Raw genomic sequence first — 20,261 nt, forward strand, 5'->3', positions numbered from 1 at the left:
TTCTGCGTTTTGGTACATACTCTGGGCTGAGCATCAATTGGCGCAAGTAGGTGATTTTTCCTCTCACGACAGGTACAGTTGAGTGGGATTTGGAGTTCCCATTAGAGTGGTGCACAGATTCTGTTAAATATTTGGGCATTGATATACATTTGGACTCATCACTTCAACAGACTAAATTATGGGCAAGCTATTTCTGCCCTGGAAGCACAAGTTGACAAGTGGCTTCGTCATCCACTGTCTCTGGCGGGCAGAGTGGCCCTCGTCAAAATGGTTGTCCTCCCTAAATTTTTGTACTTATTTCATTACATTCCAATTTCCCTACCTAATCGTTTCTTCTTGACCTTTCTCTCCCATCTAATTAGATTGGTTTGGGGCAACAAGGGTGCCAGGGTAAGCTGGCAAACCATGACATTACCCTGTGATAGAGGGGGATATGGTGTCCCAGATATGCAGTTGTATTATCTGGTGGCTCAGTGCTGCTTTACACAGGCGTGGTACCACCCAGTCGCCAGAATTCCTTTTTTACGGCCTGAAGCGGATCTGGTCCTTCCAGATTCATTAGCATCAATCTTGCCTATAGGTTTTCCTAGAGACCCTAAAGACATCCAAACGGCATCCACGACAAGTTGGGCATGGGAGAAACTGAAGCATCTCACTCGCACCCCTATCCTTTATTCCTCCGCACTTCCACTCCCGAATTCAAAATGGCTTCCTGTCACGGGCGAAACTCCTGTACAACGTACATGTGCTATATTCAACATCAAACTGGGAGATTTATTTCCTGAGGGCCACATATTCGACCCCGCTGATGTGTCCAGATTCCCGGACACTACGCTCATGGACAAATTTATTCTCATGAGATTGCGCTCTATGTTACGTACCATAGCCCCTGACTTTCTGCTTGAACCCCCGTCATTCACTCCACTAACTTTGGTAATAGAAAGCGAGCGAGGAACACACCTGATATCCAAACTTTACAAAGCATGAGTGGCAATTGTCCCGGTCAACGATGATAGACTTCGCACTGCATTGGAGGCAGATATTGGTACTCAAATCACAGATGAGCAATGGTCCTACTGCTGCTCAGTCACCAGAAATGTTTCTATTAATAGCCGCCACAAATTGATACACTTCACATTTCTGCGTAGAATATACATTACTACCGCTAGAATACACAGAATTGACCCGTCTAGGTTCCATCACTGTCCTAAATGCAAAGCCCCCAACGCAGATTTCGCCCATCTAGCATGGACCTGCCCGAGTACACATGCATTCTGGGTTCAAATTCATAACTCTATAAGTAGCATGGTGAATGTCCCGATGGTGATATTACCTGAAATTGCCTTACTGGGGTATATAGCTCTGTTTCCTCCCAAAATTCGTAGGTTTGTTGCCATCAGCATGTTGCTAGCTAAAAGGGAAATTGCCATTTACTGGGGTGGGAAACGTGCGCCATTGGTGAAGGGCTGGCTGAATAGTTTAGCCACATGTTACATGAAAAGTGAATTGTATGCTGCAACTACCCCTCCCTCTTCCAGACCCAAAGACATATGGGCTCCATTTAGAGAATATTTGGCCACTCAGCGCGCAGAACCTGCTACACAGGTAGAACAAGGCGTAGTCCATACGGGCGTGGGGTAACTAGCATTAACATCTCAGTCGCCCTTCCTTGTCGTAGTGCTCTGAAATGATTGTTGGTTTCCAGGGAGCACCGGGATGGTATGTATGGCGTAATGGTTGTAAAATTCAACACAAGTAGTCACAATGAACAACCTGAGTTGGTGGTGGATGTGTAATATGTAAATTCCTCTAGAATTTTTCTTTTTGTTGTCCTGCTATGATTATCTGTAACATATTGCCTACCTGCCTAGAATGTAACTTACATATTTCTTTGGAATTCAATAACTGTCCATATTGCATGGAACTGTTCAATGATCTATGGGAATGGTAAAAAAAGTAAAAAAAAAAAAAAATAATATATATATATATATTTATATATATATATATATATTTATATATATATATATATTACCTACTGGCGGTCGCCAGTAGGTATATATAGTTAGGATTTTTTCTCTATGGAACTTTTGAAAATTCTATGTCTAATAACTTTGGCGTTTGTGGACGGAATCGGCTGAAATTTTCAGGAAAATGGCACATTTTGTTTCTGAGCAGCCCCTGAAAATTTGGGGGGGTTCCGTCAAGGGGGGGCCGAGAAAAAAGGGGGGTCCCAAAACGCGTTTTTCCCATTCATTTTTCCATAGGGCCTTTGGCCTCACTTTTAGCTCGAACGGCTGAATGGATTTACACGAAACTTGGCAAAATTGTAGCGACTGTTAGCCCGATGTGCCTTTGCTGGGTCTCAATATATGTGCTCCAGTGGATTTTGAGAAATTAACGTTTAAAAAAACAGATATATCTGTGACAGCGTCCCAGATAGCGCTCCAGATCGCGTACTTTTCGCATAACGGAGCTTTGCAAAGCGAAGTTGATTGGCTCTCCGGTGTCTGTCAACATTCTAAACAGTCCGGTGCGGCCGCCATCTTGTCTCTCGGTAGGATCGAGACAAGAGGAGGAGAAAAACGAAGGGGGAATTTAATGAAAGGGGGCAAGGTAGACCCCTCTTGACCCCCTAGGAATGATGTTGGGGTTATTAAAGGGTCCCGTGGGGCAAATAAAAAAAAATTGATTTTTCGCGGTAGAAGCGCTTCTCGGTTCGCGAACCGGGTCGCAAACTGGTAGCGAAACGTGAATTTGCCATTTTGTGTTTCGATTTAATTAAATTACTAGATGGAGGAAAAGCAATGTGAGTATTGGGTATAAGGAGGTATGGGAGACGTATCCTGACCCCCTATGTTTTCTGAGGGTGGTTGAGGAGGCTCATATATGTTGATACTTGTCTTCCAGCGGTTGCGCGTGAGCGGTTTTTTTTGGTTTTTTTGCCGCTTGACTTCTGTTAACGTTCGATTCGAAGGAAATTAGGAAGTGTTGATCGCCATTTTGACACTGCGAGTAAATATATTGTTAAAAATAATTGTTATAAATTAATCCGTATTGATAAACATTGTGTGCGCCATCTTGCTTTTTTTCCAATGCCACACTTTTGTTGTGCACGGCAGCCATTTTAGATGCCTTGACCAGACCCACTCTCTGTACGCCGCAGATCCTCAGCATGGCTCCCCACCCTCCCAAGCATCTCCCCCACGCACTGGTCACCCTTGCTCTCTCTCTCATGCATGGGCCATAAACTTCCCCCCATCTGCGCTGCTCTTCCCTGAGTATCACACCCTGTGCCCGCCCGACACCTCCCTTTCACCCTATTCACTACCGCACCCTCTGACACTCCTCTTCCTCTGTGTCTGATTGTCCAGGCCGGTCCCAGGCTATCACCTAGCCCTGCGGATGTAGTTTATGGCCCCAACTGTAAAGAATCACCCCTGTTCAAAGGAGTTACAGTAGATCAAGGTCGCAACCTCATGAGATTCGTCACACCACACGTGTTCCTACTATCTGATAACGATCCTGTATTGTGATTGGGGAGGGGATTCTCACTGTAAGGGTGTGTGGGACCTAGCCTGAAGCGGAAGATTCCAGGGATGCCTTTTTGTACATCAAAGTCTTCACAATTATGTGTCACATTAAAAATATATAGCACTCCAACAAAGTAGTAGGATTATAACACTTTAATAACTTATAAATATATACAACGCTCCAACAAAGTAAACACGTTAAAAAAAACTTTTTAAACAACTATTTATATGACATTGCTTTAACCAGGATAGACAAAGAAATGACACAGTGATGTAAAAGTTTCTGAAAGAAATGCCAAGAACGTCCCATGTGAAAGTGAATTTTATCTGGCAATTTTTTTCTTTTCCTTCTCATGAAAAGAAAGTTAATGCCAGGTTCGTTACCTGCCTCATCTGCCAAAAAAAAACTCTCGAGAGGGACCGAAAAAAAATATAGCTATGGTAATCATACCATGCATCGGCACATGGAGAGGTGGCACCCTCTTAATTATTCTAAAGCACAACTTCGAGATTTGGTGGATAATCCCCTTTCGGCAAAAACATCCATCAATGACTTAGCAATAAGTGAGTCAGAGGCAAGGGAAACTGTCCCAAATCTGCAAAAGAACTTTGGGGCAGATGAGATTGACTTGTGTAGCATGTTGAAAATTAATTTCATGCGGAGAGATGAGTATTACTTTAATAAATAAATCATATGAAAATCATCAATGTCCAAAACGTCCTAGAAAGTAATTTTTGTCAATTTTTGAGGAAGAGAGATAACCTTTAGTGGTACGGGGTCGTTTTCGTTTGAACTAGGGGGGCCAGGTGACATTCCTTCGGGGTGGCTTAGGGGCATTTAAAACAACTTCCCTGATACAGGTAGCATATAAAGTAGAGGGTAAATACCAGGATCTTTATCGATTGCTTTATGCTGTACAAAAATGAAAAACACATACAACAAACCTGGACCATTCATATTTTCAATGTTTCTGCGTACTATACTTTTTAACCCTTAACTAATTGAGCTGCTTGATTTCACCTGCTTTAAAAAAATTTTAAAAAAATCGGAAACAGTGGCCATTTCTTCGAAACTTACCAATCTACGCATTACAACTACATTTGCTTTTTCAAAAACCTTTAATAAAAATGTTGGTGCCCAAATACGGGCCTACAACCCCGTGGGCCGGCCACGGAGCAGGCTGGAACTGTAAATGGGGGGGGGGGGTATTTATTTGTGGAAAACAAAACAGTCAGCGGTCGTTGATTTCATAGTAAAAAGTGCGACAAGTGCAACAAAATCATATCGATAATTCATTGTGAGCAAGTACCATTAGTGTCGACAATTCCAACCTTCAATAATAAATACAGTAATCAATGATGCATTAGAACTTAATATCAATTCATTGTTCGAACGTGTAATCAGTCTTATCCCATATCAATTCATGTGCTAAAAACTGCATACATATCTCATGATATCAAGGCTGAGCAATCGGGGCACAACAAGGAGTTGAGAGTTTCATTTGTACCGGCGCCATTTTGGGTGAGGTCAGGAAGGTCCAAGTATAGTCAAAATGTCTCCACCAACTCGTGGTTGGACCGGGACCTCTTTCGGCAGTCCAAAAGTTTTCGTTGAAGGGTAGCAGAGGGGACTGCCGACATGAACCATCAGTCAAAGTGGGGTGGGAGGCAACAATCTCTCCTACCGGGTCATACTGGTGTCCCACCGGAACTGATCAAGTTGGTAGTCTTGCAGGATTTTGGTCATTTCAAGACTGAGGCCGGCGCCGGCATGAGCGCGCCGACGTCCCGCGGCTACGTCGTGGTCGTTCCGTGGGTGATCATGGCAGTAATTCCCCATCGGGGGTCGGGGGCTCCCGTGGCTCTTATAGAATCTTCAAAGTTGAGGAGAACGTTTCTGGACGCAGGAAACTACAAGCGTCGTTGCACCGCAACAGTGGACGAGACCCCCGCTGGGTGAGCGGAGCATCATTGCCTCGCAATAGTGGACGAGACCTTTTGTCGGCTGAGTGCAGCGCCGCTGCATCGCAAGAGTGGAGGAACCCTTTTGTTGGGTGAGTGGAGCGTTGGGGGTGCAGCTGAGGGGCCCGCACCTGGGGGGGTGGGAGAGGCTCGTTCGCGCCGCCTCTCCCTCCCAGCGCACCTCACGCCGACACCTGGCTTTGATATCCGTGATGTCCGGACCAGGCGATAAGAGGGGGGGGCGGGGGGGTCGGAGGCAGAGGCAAGACATCCCCCCCGTGGCCTGCAGGGCGCCGCTTCAGGACCGAACGGGGAGCTCATATCAAGCCGGGGCCAGACCAGGAGATACGAGGGGAGGGGGGGGGGGGGGGTCGGTGGCATGTGCAAGACATCTCCCCCCAGTGTTGTCGCAGCCATTATTGAAAAAAGAAGAAGATACCGTCGGCCTCGGCTCCTCTCCTGGTGCACCTTACGCGACGACCCTTTTGATGGGTGAGTGGAGCGTTGGGGGTGCAGCTGAGGGGCCCCCACCTGGGGGGGGTGGGAGAGGCTCGTTCGCGCCGCCTCTCCCTCCCAGCGCACCCCACGCCGACACCTGGCGTTGATATCCGTGATGTCCAGACTAGGCGATAAGAGGGGGGGGGGGGTCGGAGGCAGAGGCAAGACATCCCCCCCCCGTGGCCTGCAGGGCGCCGCTTCAGGACCGAACGGGGAACTCATACCAAGCCGGGGCCAGACCAGGAGATACGAGGGGAGTGTCGGTGGCATGTGCAAGACATTCCTCCCCAGTGTTGTCGCAGCTAGAGTTCCCGTTGGCCTCGGCTCCTCTCCTGGTGCACCTTACGCGACGACCCTTTTGATGGGTGAGTGGAGCGTTGGGGGTGCAGCTGAGGGGCCCCCACCTAGGGGGGTGGGAGAGGCTCGTTCGCGCCGCCTCTCCCTCCCAGCGCACCCCATGCCGACACCTGGCGTTGATATCCGTGATGTCCGGACCAGGCGATAAGAAGGGGGGGGGGGGTCGGAGGCTTTAGAGGCAAGACATCCCCCCCCCGTGGCCTGCAAGGCGGAAGAAGAAGGGAATCGGGAGACCAGTACATTTCGGCCCATCCACGCCACGGCTGATGGCGGTTAGCTGGGCCCCGCCCTGCACGTGTCGAGGCCTCATCTTCCGGATGGGCGTAACCGTGGCCCTGTTGCACTTCGGGAGTTTCCGGAATGGGGGTAGGTATCTGCTGATTTGTATCTATTTCATGTTACCGTTAATGGGCGTGGCGGGCGATGGGACAGACATGCTTGGAGCAGTGGGGGGGGGGGGGGGGGGGGGGGGTGGCGGATCCTAGCTACCTCGTGGCTGCCGTAACGTCAAGCTTGGCTTTTTTCACTACTTTCATGTTTCTTATTTCTAGCGAAGTCAAAAACTCATCAGTGGCCTACTGATTTTGTTTGATTTCTTTCCCTTTCTTTTCAAGTGTATTTCATGGTAAAGTTTCTGTTTAACAGGATACAGTGATTACTTCGTTTTTTACATATGTCTTCTTTATTAGGGGTACTCTCCGGTTGAGCCAGATGATGTACCTCTAATAAATGGTCCGGGTGGAACTAGTTTCTCAATCAGTGGGGAGTAGATGGGTATGACCGATTACAACGGGGGACAAAGGTCCGCATTACCCACCCTTCACTACTTGCAAAGACTAGACAGAATATTTCTATTCCACGTTATTTACAAACAAAGAATACCTCAAGAGAACTATTCCTTGAACAATAAATGTCCAGCCAATCAATCAATCAGTGGGGAGAAAAACAGGTATGACGGATTACAACGGGGGACAAAAGTCCGCATTACCTATCCTTCACTATCTGCAAAGGGAGACAGAATATTCCTATTCTTCTCTGTTTGTGGACAGGGAATATCTCAAAGAGCAATAATCAACAAAAAATTAACAACTTTAAGGTAAATACTCACAATATGACTACTCAACGAAGTTAAAAAGTAACGGATATAGGTACTTGAGAGGTTTTCGGTGGCAGATAATCTACAATATACACTTGTACATATGAGTCTGATACAGGGCGGATCTCTGTATAACTATGGATAATTAGATATTAGGATGGCATACAAAGCTCCCAACCTTCTTACTTTTTCTCTTAAAGGGTTTCAAATTGGGGACAAATATTAGGCTGTGCTCTAGAGGTTGACGGTGTTGCTCCACTGGTACTCGGGCCTTCTCATGAAGCAGAAGGAGCCGCTCTCAATCTCCTTAACTCTTCCCTTGCAAAGTTGACCGGATTCTTAGTCTGCAACTGCTTCAGCATACTTGCAGTTCCACACAAGTCCTTTTTATTGGAGTCTCCTCTTGAAAGCAGTCTTGCATATGCGGAAAGTAACTTTTCTTGCATTCACCTTTTTTAAGACTTGTGGAAATTAATTTCAAAACATTCAATAAATACGGTGTTACTATGCATTGTGTCATATGCTTTATTAAAAATATGCAGAAAATGTTCCCTTTATTTGTTGTTAAGGTCTTTACAAGAGAATTTGAAAGGAGAAAGTAGGAGATGAATAACACATGTAGGACGTTATATCTCAAACTGCAAAAATTGATAAAGAGGGTGGACCAAAGTCTGCATGTACAATGCCAGTGGAATCGTTTCAGGCACACTGCGAAGATTTAAAAAAATATAAATATTGTCAAGTTTTACTTTGACTTGTGATGTTTGATCTCATTTAGTCACTTCAATCTAAATTTAAACACTAATTTTCTTTTTGTTTTGCAGATTAACTACAACACTTATTTTGGACTCCATATTATATGTTGTTTATTATATTGTTTTGTTACTTATAGTTCTAGTTATTTATTGTAGTGTTATATTTTAGTTATAGTTCCAGTTATACGTCTGTTTTTTTGTGGGGGAGCAGTCATCAATAGAAATTATATTTATAATTTGAAGTATAATGCTGAAGCTCATTCATTAGCAACATATTGTGGTGAAATTTTTAACCTATGTGCTGACGTAAGTGTTCCATAAACTACTACTATGGTAACAGGCAAAATACTGTTTGGGGGTAGGGTATAATACGCAGGAATGCTGTAAAAATAAATGGGCAAGGCTGTTTTGTTTTCCACTGTTGCAACATAAAGTGATCGATAAAAATCCGATAATCAGGCCTATCAGCGACTAAGACAGCAGGTCGAGTCTCTTTTGCTCAACGGCTCCCTCATGGGACGAAGAAACGCCCTTTTTCACGAAATAGGAATATTTTACTTGCAGGACAGTTGTTAATTTCCCGTGAAAATACATTAGCCTGGAACATTGTTAGTGATAAACTGTAAATGCATCTGGGTCCTTTGCTTAAAAAAAAATATATAAAATATATTTGTGAATTAGAATAAGAATATATGTTACAGCTATAGATATTTGCTATTAAAAAACCATTGAAATTCACTGAAAAAACCATAGGTTTTAATATAGTTAGGGATTAGCATTTACAAAACCTTAATTTACTCGCACAAAACCATTGAAATTCGCATATATAGTTAGATGCAATAACTATATATCGCGCACCCGCAATCCACTGCTGATGATGTCACATATTACATCATTCATGACATGGTCAGTGACATCACTGATGACATCATCCAGTGACTGTATGTTTCTGTAAAGTTAAAATATGTCTTACATATTAAAGAATGAGTGGATGTATAAGTTTCTGGATGAAGGATTTAGTAGGTGCATGACTGACTGTATGAGAGAGTGATTAAATGTGTCTCACTGAGTGCATGGGTTAGTAACTAAACTGTCTTAATTTGTGCATCATTATATCTGTTGTTCTATGAACTGCTGCATGTGGAATGGAATGGAATGGAATGGAAATAGATTTATAGAGCGCGATTGCTGCCCGGGGGCGTCCAAGCGCTGGATGTGTTGATCAGTAGCTATATGAGTAACTATATGGGTTATTGATTGGTTGCCCAAGTATTTGTATGGGAGAGTGAGTGTGTGTGTGGGGGTGGCTGGGAGGTGTGTGACTCTGTGCATACATGTGTGAACAGTTGATTCACTAGATCTATGGGTTCAAAACTGCATGTGGAAACAGCTGTATGGGTGGTTGACTGTGTACGAGTGTATTAGTGAGTGAATGGATATCTCAGTGCTACATGTCAAAGTAAGTACATATATAAAACACAGTACATGTGAGAGTTCACATATATAAATTACTGTGTATAAGAGCCAGTGAATGTGTGAGTGGCTGAATGGATCCTTGAAAACTTGTATCAGGAATTGTATAAGAGAGTAAATATGTGTTAGTATATGTTTGAATAAGTAAGGTGTGTATAACTGTATAGTTGATGAAATGGAGGTGTGATTGATTCAGTGCATGACTCACTAGGTGTGTGAGTAACTCCATGGATGAGTGACAGTCTGTGAGTGTCTGTTTACTCTGAGTGTATCTAAGGTTATATTAGAGTCTGAAGAGGTTGATCGTATTATCACATGATTGATGTCATCAGTGATGTCATTTGAGATGTCATCAGTGATGTCATCAGTGATGTCACTGACCATGTCATGAATGATGTAATATGTGACATCATCAGCAGTGGATTGCGGGTGCGCGATATATAGTTATTGCATCTAACTATATATGCGAATTTCAATGGTTTGTGCGAGTAAATTAAGGTTTTGTAAATGCTAATCCCTAACTATATATGGCCTAAAACCTATGGTTTTTTCAGTGAATATATTATATATATATATCCTTGTACTCCGCTCGATGTAGCAGCCACCTATCTGTCCGAACAGTTCTCCAAGAAAAGCGAACAAGTCAGACCCAAAGTTTCTGGTGCAATTTTAGTGTTTTATTTCAATAAAACCCAGCAAGTCCGCATGACGCGTTTCGCCTTCAACTCGAGGCTTGATCACATGATACAGTTGCTAAAACATAGACGAGGGTACTTAAGGAGTTAAAAAAAAAGGGGGGTGGTATTAACTAAATCCAACCTCACCAAGTTAACCCTTTGCTGTTCACATCCTTGTAAAACAAGAGTTGTGTCATTTAAAACTGAATTTGTGGCATAGTGCCATACATTTCATTCACAAAGATTTTTTGTTCTGTGCAAAACAAATGCTGTGCAAATTTCGCTATCTTGAATATATAATCCATAAACAATTTGATAATATATACACAAGAATATATATATATACATGCAATACATAAAAAAATATATAAGTATGTAAAAATAGAAAAAATAAGAATCAATTCATTATTATTCTATATACACACTATTTACAATAAAAGGCGAAGTGCCCGTACGTAGGAAAATAATCTTGCTCTTATTGATAATTGTAATTTCCTACTAGTGATGTGTATGCAATCGTTGACCAAAAAATATCAGATTCTGTAAACATCATGATAAATATTGTGTCAACAACAGAACAAAAGCAAACCCTTGTACATGTAAAATGACACTATTATCTTTCGCAAAGGAACAAAATCACATCATTGAAAAATATTTTTTCATCTAATTCATATGAACTCATATACTCTTCTTGTTTGCCCTCGTCAGTACCTTAACCCTATGTGTGCCAAAATTATATAGTGCATGATAATAATTCAAAATTTCATTTGTAAATGAAGTTAAAAAAAAGGATTGTTGTTAAAAAAAAAATTGTATACGGTTTGGAAAGAAGTTTCAGATTTTGTGGGACATCTTCATACCACCATTAGTCAACGAGTACCAAAACCTAACATGAGAGATTCAATCATAATTCATAATGAACATGAGGGACAAAGGGAACATTATTCCAGGTTTATAAAATATTTAAAGGCATAATTTTCATTTGACCAGGTACAACATGAAAGATAGAACTAAAGACAAGTATAAAGATCTTCACTCGCGTTCATCCCCCGCCGGGTCTTACTGTCTAATTCTATTATGTATCTGGTTTCCAATACCCGGAGTTTCGCATCTCTATCTCCTCCTCTCTTTAATGGAGGGACACAATCTATGGCATAATATTGGAGAAATGAGGGGTCACTGTTATGCAGATTTTCAAAATGACGGGCTACCGGGTATGCCTGATCTTTTCTCACGATAGCCCTAATGTGCTGCAGTATCCGCTTGTGCACCGGAAGGCGGGTACTCCCCACATACCGGAGATCACAAGGGCACTGCAGCACATACACTGCAAATTCAGTTCTGCAAGACATGCGCTTCTTTATCATCACAGGTAAACTTTTAAAGGGTACTATATACTGTGTCTTGTTGCACCCGTGCTTGCATGCCTTTCAGACTTCACATTTCTTAAATCCTCCTCCGAGGGCACCCCAAGTATCCGAAATTTGTTTTTCAAGAAAGTTATGCACCAACTTGTCTGCCATAGATACAGATTTTCTAAAGGTAATGTTGGGTTTATTGTGTATATACTTCCCAATAACTTGATCCCCTGTTATCAAATTCCAATTCTTATAGAAAATTCTCCGAATTTCCTTGTGCTGTCTACTGTATTTGATGATCACTCGTGGCTTAATCACTATATCTCCTTCCTTCTGATCACTGGGCTTAACCTTGATAGCTAGGGCCTCTTGTCTTGTGATAGAATTGGATCGGTTTATAGTTTTCTGGATAATCTTTGCTGAATAGCCACGAGAAAGAAAGCGTACTTTGCTTTCCTCTTGCGCCATCTGACAATCTGCATCAGTACTGCAAATCCACCTGATCCGCAGCATTTCCCCAAAGGGAATGCTGCCGATCAGGTGGTGAGGATGCTGGCTGGACGCATGCAGGACTGTATTTCCAGCCGTAGGTTTTCTGTGCATCCTTGTAGCTATACCTATTTCAGTTATATAAAGCTCAGTATCCAAAAATATCACTGACCTAGCATCTATATGTGACGTAAACTTCAAATTGAGGCCATTGTTATTAATTGCTTCCACAAAATCGTTAGCTTCACTCATTGTGCCTTGCCATATCAAGAATAGGTCGTCTATGTACCTTAAATACAAGGGAACATGTTTCTGCATTATTTCACTCAGAGTGCCTCCGAGGACCCGCTCCTCCCAAAGTCCCATGTGTAAACATGCCAGACTGGGGGAGAAGCAGGCCCCATTGTGACACCCCTGACCTGCTGATATAGCTGGTTATTAAAAAGGAAGAAATTCTGTTCAAGGCACATTTCAATCATAGACAACAACATTTTGTTGTGCGCCGAGAAATTCATTGGTCTCTTATTTAAAAAGAACTCTATCGCTTTAAGCCCATCAGAATGTTTGATCGATGTATAAAGTGAAGTTACATCTAATGTTATCAATAGACAGTCAGTATTCCACACAACATTACTCAATTTTCTGATAAAATCAGATGTGTCCTGTACATACGATCTTAAACCCTTTACCCATTCTTGCAAGAAGAAGTCTATATAACGCGAGATATTTTCAGTCGCGCTGTTTATCGCCGATATAATCGGGCATCCAGGTGGTGTCTTGGTGTCTTTATGTACCTTTGGTATTAGGTAAAATGTCGGAATTACCGGGTGGTCGTTTTTCATGAAGTTGTATTCATCATTGGACAAAAGTTTAGCACTCCTCCATGCCATTAATTTCATGTTTTGTTCTTGCCACGCTCCTTTTACAATGATTAGATTGCTTTTCTTATAGCACGTGGTGTCCAATAATTGACTCTCTGCTTCAGCAACATACATTTGTCTCGGCCATAAAACAATGTTACCGCCTTTATCGGCCTGGCGGACAATCACATCTTTTTTGGACTCCAATTTTTTTTATTAAGTTGTGATAACATTGGTTGTTTTTATCGGCTGCTTTGCGTTTCTTGTTGGTGACAATGTACAGTTGTTTAAGCTCTTTGGTCACAAGTTTGTGATACATCTCCAGATTGTCATGAACTAATACCGGTTGGAAAGTTGATTTGGGCTTAAACGGAGTGTGACTCATAGCACAGTCCTCACTTGATGTGATCAAAGGCATGTCACTAGTTATTTCTCCTTCTTGTTGTAAGCCCCAAATCTCATCAAATGTGCCACGATCCCCTGCTTCCAACAAAGAGGAACTACTTTGTGTCTCTATTGGTTTTTTTCTTTTTGGTTGCAGGAGAAAAAACTTGTTGAGTTTCAACTTTCTTATAAACCGATAAGAGTCCATTCTTGCATCAACATAGTTAAAATCCGCCGGAGGACAATACGATAATCCTAATCCTAGGATCATTTCTTCATTAGGTGTTAGGGTGACATTGGTGAGGTTAATAATCGATTTTTTGTTGCTGGTTTTTAGTTGTGGGTCGCTTTCCGGTTCGATTTGTTCCAGCGGCCCCTTGCTGCCTGACTTTTGTTGGACTGCTTTGTCATTGCAGCATTTTCTCCTTGCATGCCGCTTTTGGTTGGCGCGATGTTGTTTGCCTGTGTCTTCCCTTTCACTCTTGGTCTTAAAGTGTCGCGCCGGTCTTGACACAGGCAGCTCACTTCTTGCGCCAATGACAATTTGCCTAGCCCCACCGTGGAGGTCCCTGCAGCCTCGTTTTCCACCTCACTGCCCGATGTTAAACTGGCATCTGTAGAGGATACAGTTACGGTTCCATTATCCACCGCAGTCTGTCTGGTTTTCCTTGCCCGGGCTTTCACGTGCTCATATTTTTTGGCATACGTGAAAATTTGACCATTAAGGTAATCGAGGCGGTCACGCTCAAATTTAAAAGCCTTGCGTTTTTTTATTATTTCCTCATCTTTTTTCACCCTCTGTGTCATGTCACTCCTAAATTTATCCGCTTGTTCACTGGTTCCCAAAGCCGCTATTTCTACTTCAAGTTTTTCAATTTCCGCCTGTATTTTCAGGCGGTCACTTTCTGCATAGCGTACCAGGACCCCCATTAATTTAGCGGAACACTCCAAGTTGATTTCCGCCCACTCTGTGAGCATTGCGGGATCTGGCGTTTCATAACTCGGTGCAAGACTTATTCTAAGACCTCTCGGAACTCTACCGACTTTTAAGTATCTGGATAAGGACTTATTTTCCCACCACTTGGATTGCTCTTTTTTCATGAGCTTCTCTAATTGCTTGAATAGGTCTCTCAATGTGGGATTAGCGCTCAAGTTAACATTCAGTGGTAATTGTCCTTGCAGGTTCGACTCCCCAGCCGGGGCCTTATCAAACATGTTTTCCGCCGACTCCTCCCTGTTACGCAACGTATCTGCAGACATTCTTGCTTGAAGCGATACCGCTTCTATTTCACTGGTAATTAATTTCTTCGAAGTTTCACACTAAAAACAGACTAAGCACTCGAACCTCGGATCCCCGAGTTGATTCGCGCTTTCGCTGTGTGCTCTAACTCCCCACTGGAAACTCTGGGTTAACATCCTACCTTTCAAGGGATGTCTTCACTGCCGTCGGATTCTCTCACACTCGAGCGACTTGACTCCCGTATGCCAGGTAGGTAATTCAGCCAGTATCCAGGGGCTCTTCGCGGTATGCTTCTCGCCGAAGCCGTGTACAACTGCTTGTTCCGGGTTAGGGATTCAAACTGCTTCCTGCTGCCAAGCCATTCCACAGGGGAGGGGTCTGACTTACACCTTAGAAGCTGGTTACGGTGTTTAAAATTCCTTGTACTCCGCTCGATGTAGCAGCTGCCACATCACTGTCCTATCTGTCCGAACAGTTCTCCAAGAAAAGCGAACAAGTCAGACCCAAAGTTTCTGGTGCAATTTTAGTGTTTTATTTCCATAAAACCCAGCAAGTCCGCATGACGCGTTTTGCCTCCAACTCGAGGCTTGATCACATGATACAGTTGCTAAAACATAGACGAGGGTACTTAAGGAGTTCAAAAAAAATGGGGGTGGTATTAACTAAATCCAACCTCACTAACTTAAACCTTTGCTGTTCACATCCTTGTAAAACAAGATTTGTGTCATTTAAAACTGAATTTGTGGCATAGTGCCATACATTTCATTCACAAAGATTTTTTGTTCTGTGCAAAACATATGCTGTGCAAATTTCGCAATCTTGAATATATAATCCATATACAATTTGATAATATATACACAAGAATATATATATATACATGCAATACATAAAAAAATATATAAGTATGTAAAAATAGAAAAAATAAGAATCAATTCATTATTATTCTATATACACACTATTTACAATAAAAGGCGAAGTGCCAGTACGTAGGAAAATAATCTTGCTCTTACTAATAATTGTAATTCCCTACTAGTGATATGTGTATGCAATCATTGACCAAAAAATATCAGATTCTGTAAACATCATGATAAATATTGTGTCAACAACAGAACATAAACAAACCCTTGTACATGTAAAATGACACGATTATCTTTCGCAAAGGAACAAAATCACATCATTGAAAAATATTTTTTTATCTAATTCATATGAACTCATATACTCTTCTTGTTTGCCCTCGTCAGTACCTTAACCCTATGTGTGCCAAAATTATATAGTGCATGATAATAATTCATAATTCAAAATTTTATTTGTAAATGAAGTAAAAAAAAAAAGGATTGTTGTTAAAAAAAAAATTTGTATAAGGTTTGGGAAGAAGTTTCAGATTTTGTGGGACATCTTCATACCACCATTAATCAACGAGTACCAAAACCTAACATGAGAGATTCAATCATAATTCATAATGAACATGAGGGACAAAGGGAACATTATTCCAGGTTAATAAAATATTTAAACGCATAATTTTCATTTGACCAGGTACAACATGAAAGATAGAACTAAAGACAAGTATAAAGATCTTCACTCGCGTTCATCCCCCGCGGGGTCTTACTGTCTAATTCTATTATGTATCTGGTTTCCAATACCCGGAGTTTCGCATCTCTATCTCCTCCTCTCTTTAATGGAGGTACACAATCTATGGCATAATATTGGAGAAATGAGGGGTCACTGTTATGCAGATTTTCAAAATGACGGGCTACCGGGTATGCCTGATCTTTTCCCACGATAGCCCTAATGTGCTGCAGTATCCGCTTGTGCACCGGAAGGCGGGTACTCCCTACATACCGGAGATCACAAGGGCACTGCAGCACATACACTGCAAATTCAGTTCTGCAAGACATGCGCTTCTTTATCATCAGAGGTTCACTTTTAAAGGGTACTATATACTGTGTCTTGTTGCACCCGTGCCTGCATGCCTATAATATGTAGTCAGAGTTATATCTAACCAATCATGAAAGCTTAGTTTATTCTTCAGACCTGCGATGTTCCATGAAACTTTCACACATACCCCTTTGTAACTTCGTTGGGATATGGAAATAGTGTGTGTCAGCCTGTCTGGGGCTCCTAACCGGTACCCTACTGTAGTCTGGGGGAAAAATAGGTGAAGTTGAGTCCACAACAGCTGCTAGGGCACAGTATATCAATCTACATCAAGCAAATCATTCAAAGGATCCTATCTATTTGCAAGTGTAAGGTGGGTGACCTGCTTATCCACTAATGGAAAAACAAAAGGGGGAAAGACAGGGCAAGGAGGGATCTGTGGCAGATGCCTGTATAAAAAAAGAAGAAAAAAAACAAGGGGAAGAAGAGATACGTTGCCAAGCCAACAAGAAACTACAAGAAGTGTCATGCAGGATCTTCCCATTATATCTAAGGAACAAGGGCAACAAGGGCAACCCTACTCACATGGAATCAGGGCATATAGTACACTGGAAAAACAACAGTTCATATGGATAATGTAATAATACATAATATTTTTATAAGCGCATGTGACTACTGGATGGCTGGTGGGTTGCTTTATTTTTAGTGAACTACTGTGTAGGTGAAACAGGTAAATTGTACTTCTTATAGTACGTTTTCCAACGACCACCACTGCACACATGGGCAACGGAGGAGAGAGTGTGGATGAGGTCACAATCTTCACAGGCAGATTCTCGGTAGCAGTCAAAAGGACAGGGCTCTAATGATACCTACACCATCCAATAAAATATGCCATGTTATTGTAATATTTATTCGCTGGACATAACAGACACATTTATATTGCAGCTGCAGTTACCAAACAGAGTGCACAGAGTGTTGGGGAAATATAAAAAGAAAATAATGAATAGGGAGTAGGGTGGACCTACCCTGACCCTCAGACACATGTGAGGGTAGCCTTCCCGAAAGAGACACTCCCAAGCAATGCAATAATTATAAAAAATCATTTTTATTGCAGGATGTGCTAACCCTTTGCAGGATTTGTGTACCCCGGATCTTCCTGAAACTCAGGATTCTTGGATTCAGCATTGGATTTACAAATACTATTTATAAAAAACATTTGCAAAGCCATTATGTCTCGTCATTTGGCCTATTAGCTTTGCCATTGGTTTTAGCCATGCTGCACAGCATCCCCGAAGTGGAAGCCATTGCAACAAAGGGGTAGGTGGCTGATTCAAGAAGGTGGACCAGGTAGGGCAGTGAGTGACACAGAAAACAGGTGGGCAGAAGCAACACTGGGGTGCTGGTGGGTGGCAGAAGTTGCACTGATGCGTGGAGTGGGGGAACGGATACAGAGAGTGAGCAAAGGGGAGTGCTAAGGAGGGGGAACAAATGGGCAACAAAAATCAATGTGGAGCTGAGGGAAGAAGCACAAGGGAGAGAAAGCAAAGCGGGAGAGTGGGAGAAGCACACAGGTAAGATAGAGGAACACTGATGCGTGTTAGACAAGGGGGAGAGAAGTATAAGGAGAAAGCTGGAAAACATGCACTCAAAAGAAAAAAAGAAGATCCTGAAAAATAGGCTGTGGAAGGACACACGTAATGAAACTTTCCTCCAAGGGAGGGACATTTACAAGAGAAGGAAGGAAAGCCTTTAAATACTGATAAATAAGTAGTTTGCAAATGTGAGTGACAATAGAGCCAACCAATGATAAGACATGAGCAGACTCTAAGCTCGTTGTGCACTAAAAATACGTCTCACAACAGACCGTGCATGTACTGCCTAGCAAGCGTGACGTAAAAATTGAAAAAAGTATTCAATACACTACTGTCATATGTGGTCACTAGCCTTCGGCCAACCCCTTTGTCCACAGCCAAAGGTCAGAAAGGTCATTCACATGGATGTTGCCCACCTGAACAGGAAACTTCATTGTGGTATATGACTAAAACAAAATCACTGAAAAAGTTCAGATTAAAGTGAAGCTATATAGTTAACTTTGATTAGAACACCGCAACATAGGTTTAGGGCAAAAAACTGAAAAATTCGCCGACAAAATACAATGAAAGACCAGTTAAAGTTACCAATTAAAACCGGTAAAACCACTGTCATTCCCAGGTTTTGGTTTTGAGTACAATCCATAACTCGCACAACAGCCAAGTAAACCTTAACTTGCACACCAACAGCAATGCTTATGACCTTACGCTATTAAGTAAAATCTAAAAGTGAAATGTAATTATTAAACAACACCCAGTCAAACCAATACAGATACTACGTTTATAGTTGTTTCTGTCAAAGTGGTAAGGGTGATACATTATATTATCTCATTTGTAATATGAATTATAATATTTGTTATTACATCTGTCTCATTTAGGGTGAGGTCAGGGGAATTGCATTTGATATGTGAGTTATGGTTTTCATGACAAATGTGCAAGTAATGGACTGTGCTCCTAATCATAATTTGCGAATTTCAGTGTTTGTTTTCAATTTGTAACCATAACTGCACTTTATCTGTGTTTTTAAGGTGGATTCCTGAAGGATGATTGAATAAGAGCAATGGTAAGCAAAAAAAGAGGTAGCCAATATTGTGAAATATAACCATGCATTGATAGCGCTGAGCTTTTAGGATGAAACAATTGTTGGTACGTTTCTGCCTCTACCCTCCACACACCTTTCCACCGATCAATCAACTGGAGAAAATCCAAACTTTTTATGCACGTTTACTTAAAAGAATAATCCAGGTACCTGAATTTCATCCCAGATTCCCTTGTTGACCGAGCAGAGCAGTGGAATTCCTGAACACCAGATCCTTCCAGAATTCTCTGTAGATTTCGCTCATTTATACCTCCCCCTGTAAAAATTCATGAAAATAATTTATTTGTCATTACAACTAGTGACTTGTTTTGGGGAAAGGTTTAAGAATTTTTTTTACATTATAAGAGCTGTAGCAATCCATCAAACTATATTAGCAAGATCATTAATGTCAAAAACAAGATATTAATGCGCTCAATATTAGATATCAAATACTTCAGTAGTCTCAAAAAATCCCACTACATAGCTAAGGAAGTATTATTTCAAAACGGATTGAAACATTCATTTACATGACTATATATACCATCTGTATATATATACTTGCCTGATCAATATGAGTCTCCCAAGTGCACATGCTGTGGTTTACCGGAATTACCATGTTGTGAATCAGATAGCCGTAGAGGACAAAGACTTACCCCATAAACAGATTGTGTATAAATAATGGTGGAAAGACTACGAATATAGAACTTGTACTTTGCATGTAACAACAAAGAAAGTTGGTGAGGGAGTATGGCTGGAGCATCAGAGGAGGAAAGAAATAGTAATATAACAGAGGGCAGGAATAATCCTACTCAAAATAAATCACGTATGATCAAGCATTGGAAAAGCCAATTGGTCTGGCCCTGGCATGCATGCATCTTTTATTTTTATCTTGCAAATGAATGCAATGTGCAAGAGAAATTGGCAAGCATATAAAAAATATAAAAGTACCACCCTGGCTTTGAAGTGTCTTCTTTTTTGGTAGCAGTGCTCATGTGATCAGGCTAAATGCTGTCATCATCATCATCATCATCATCAACAAT

The 20,261-nt window shown here is 41.8% G+C and overlaps 1 protein-coding gene across 7 annotated transcripts in view; it reads right to left on the minus strand.

Annotated features, from left to right (window-relative positions):
• CUTC (cutC copper transporter) overlaps positions 1–20,261 on the minus strand; it is a 342,323-nt gene that overhangs the window by 16,350 nt on the left and 305,712 nt on the right. For all 7 annotated transcript variants that reach the window (XM_086922591.1, XM_086922593.1, XM_086922596.1 and 4 more), the window contains one exon: positions 19,393–19,498. In XM_086922591.1, coding sequence (XP_086778717.1) covers positions 19,393–19,498 — 106 coding nt within the window. The remainder of the gene's footprint in view (positions 1–19,392; positions 19,499–20,261) is intronic.

Source organism: Lissotriton vulgaris, chromosome 5, assembly GCF_964263255.1.
Source record: "Lissotriton vulgaris chromosome 5, aLisVul1.2, whole genome shotgun sequence".
Taxonomy (NCBI): Eukaryota; Metazoa; Chordata; class Amphibia; order Caudata; family Salamandridae; genus Lissotriton; species Lissotriton vulgaris.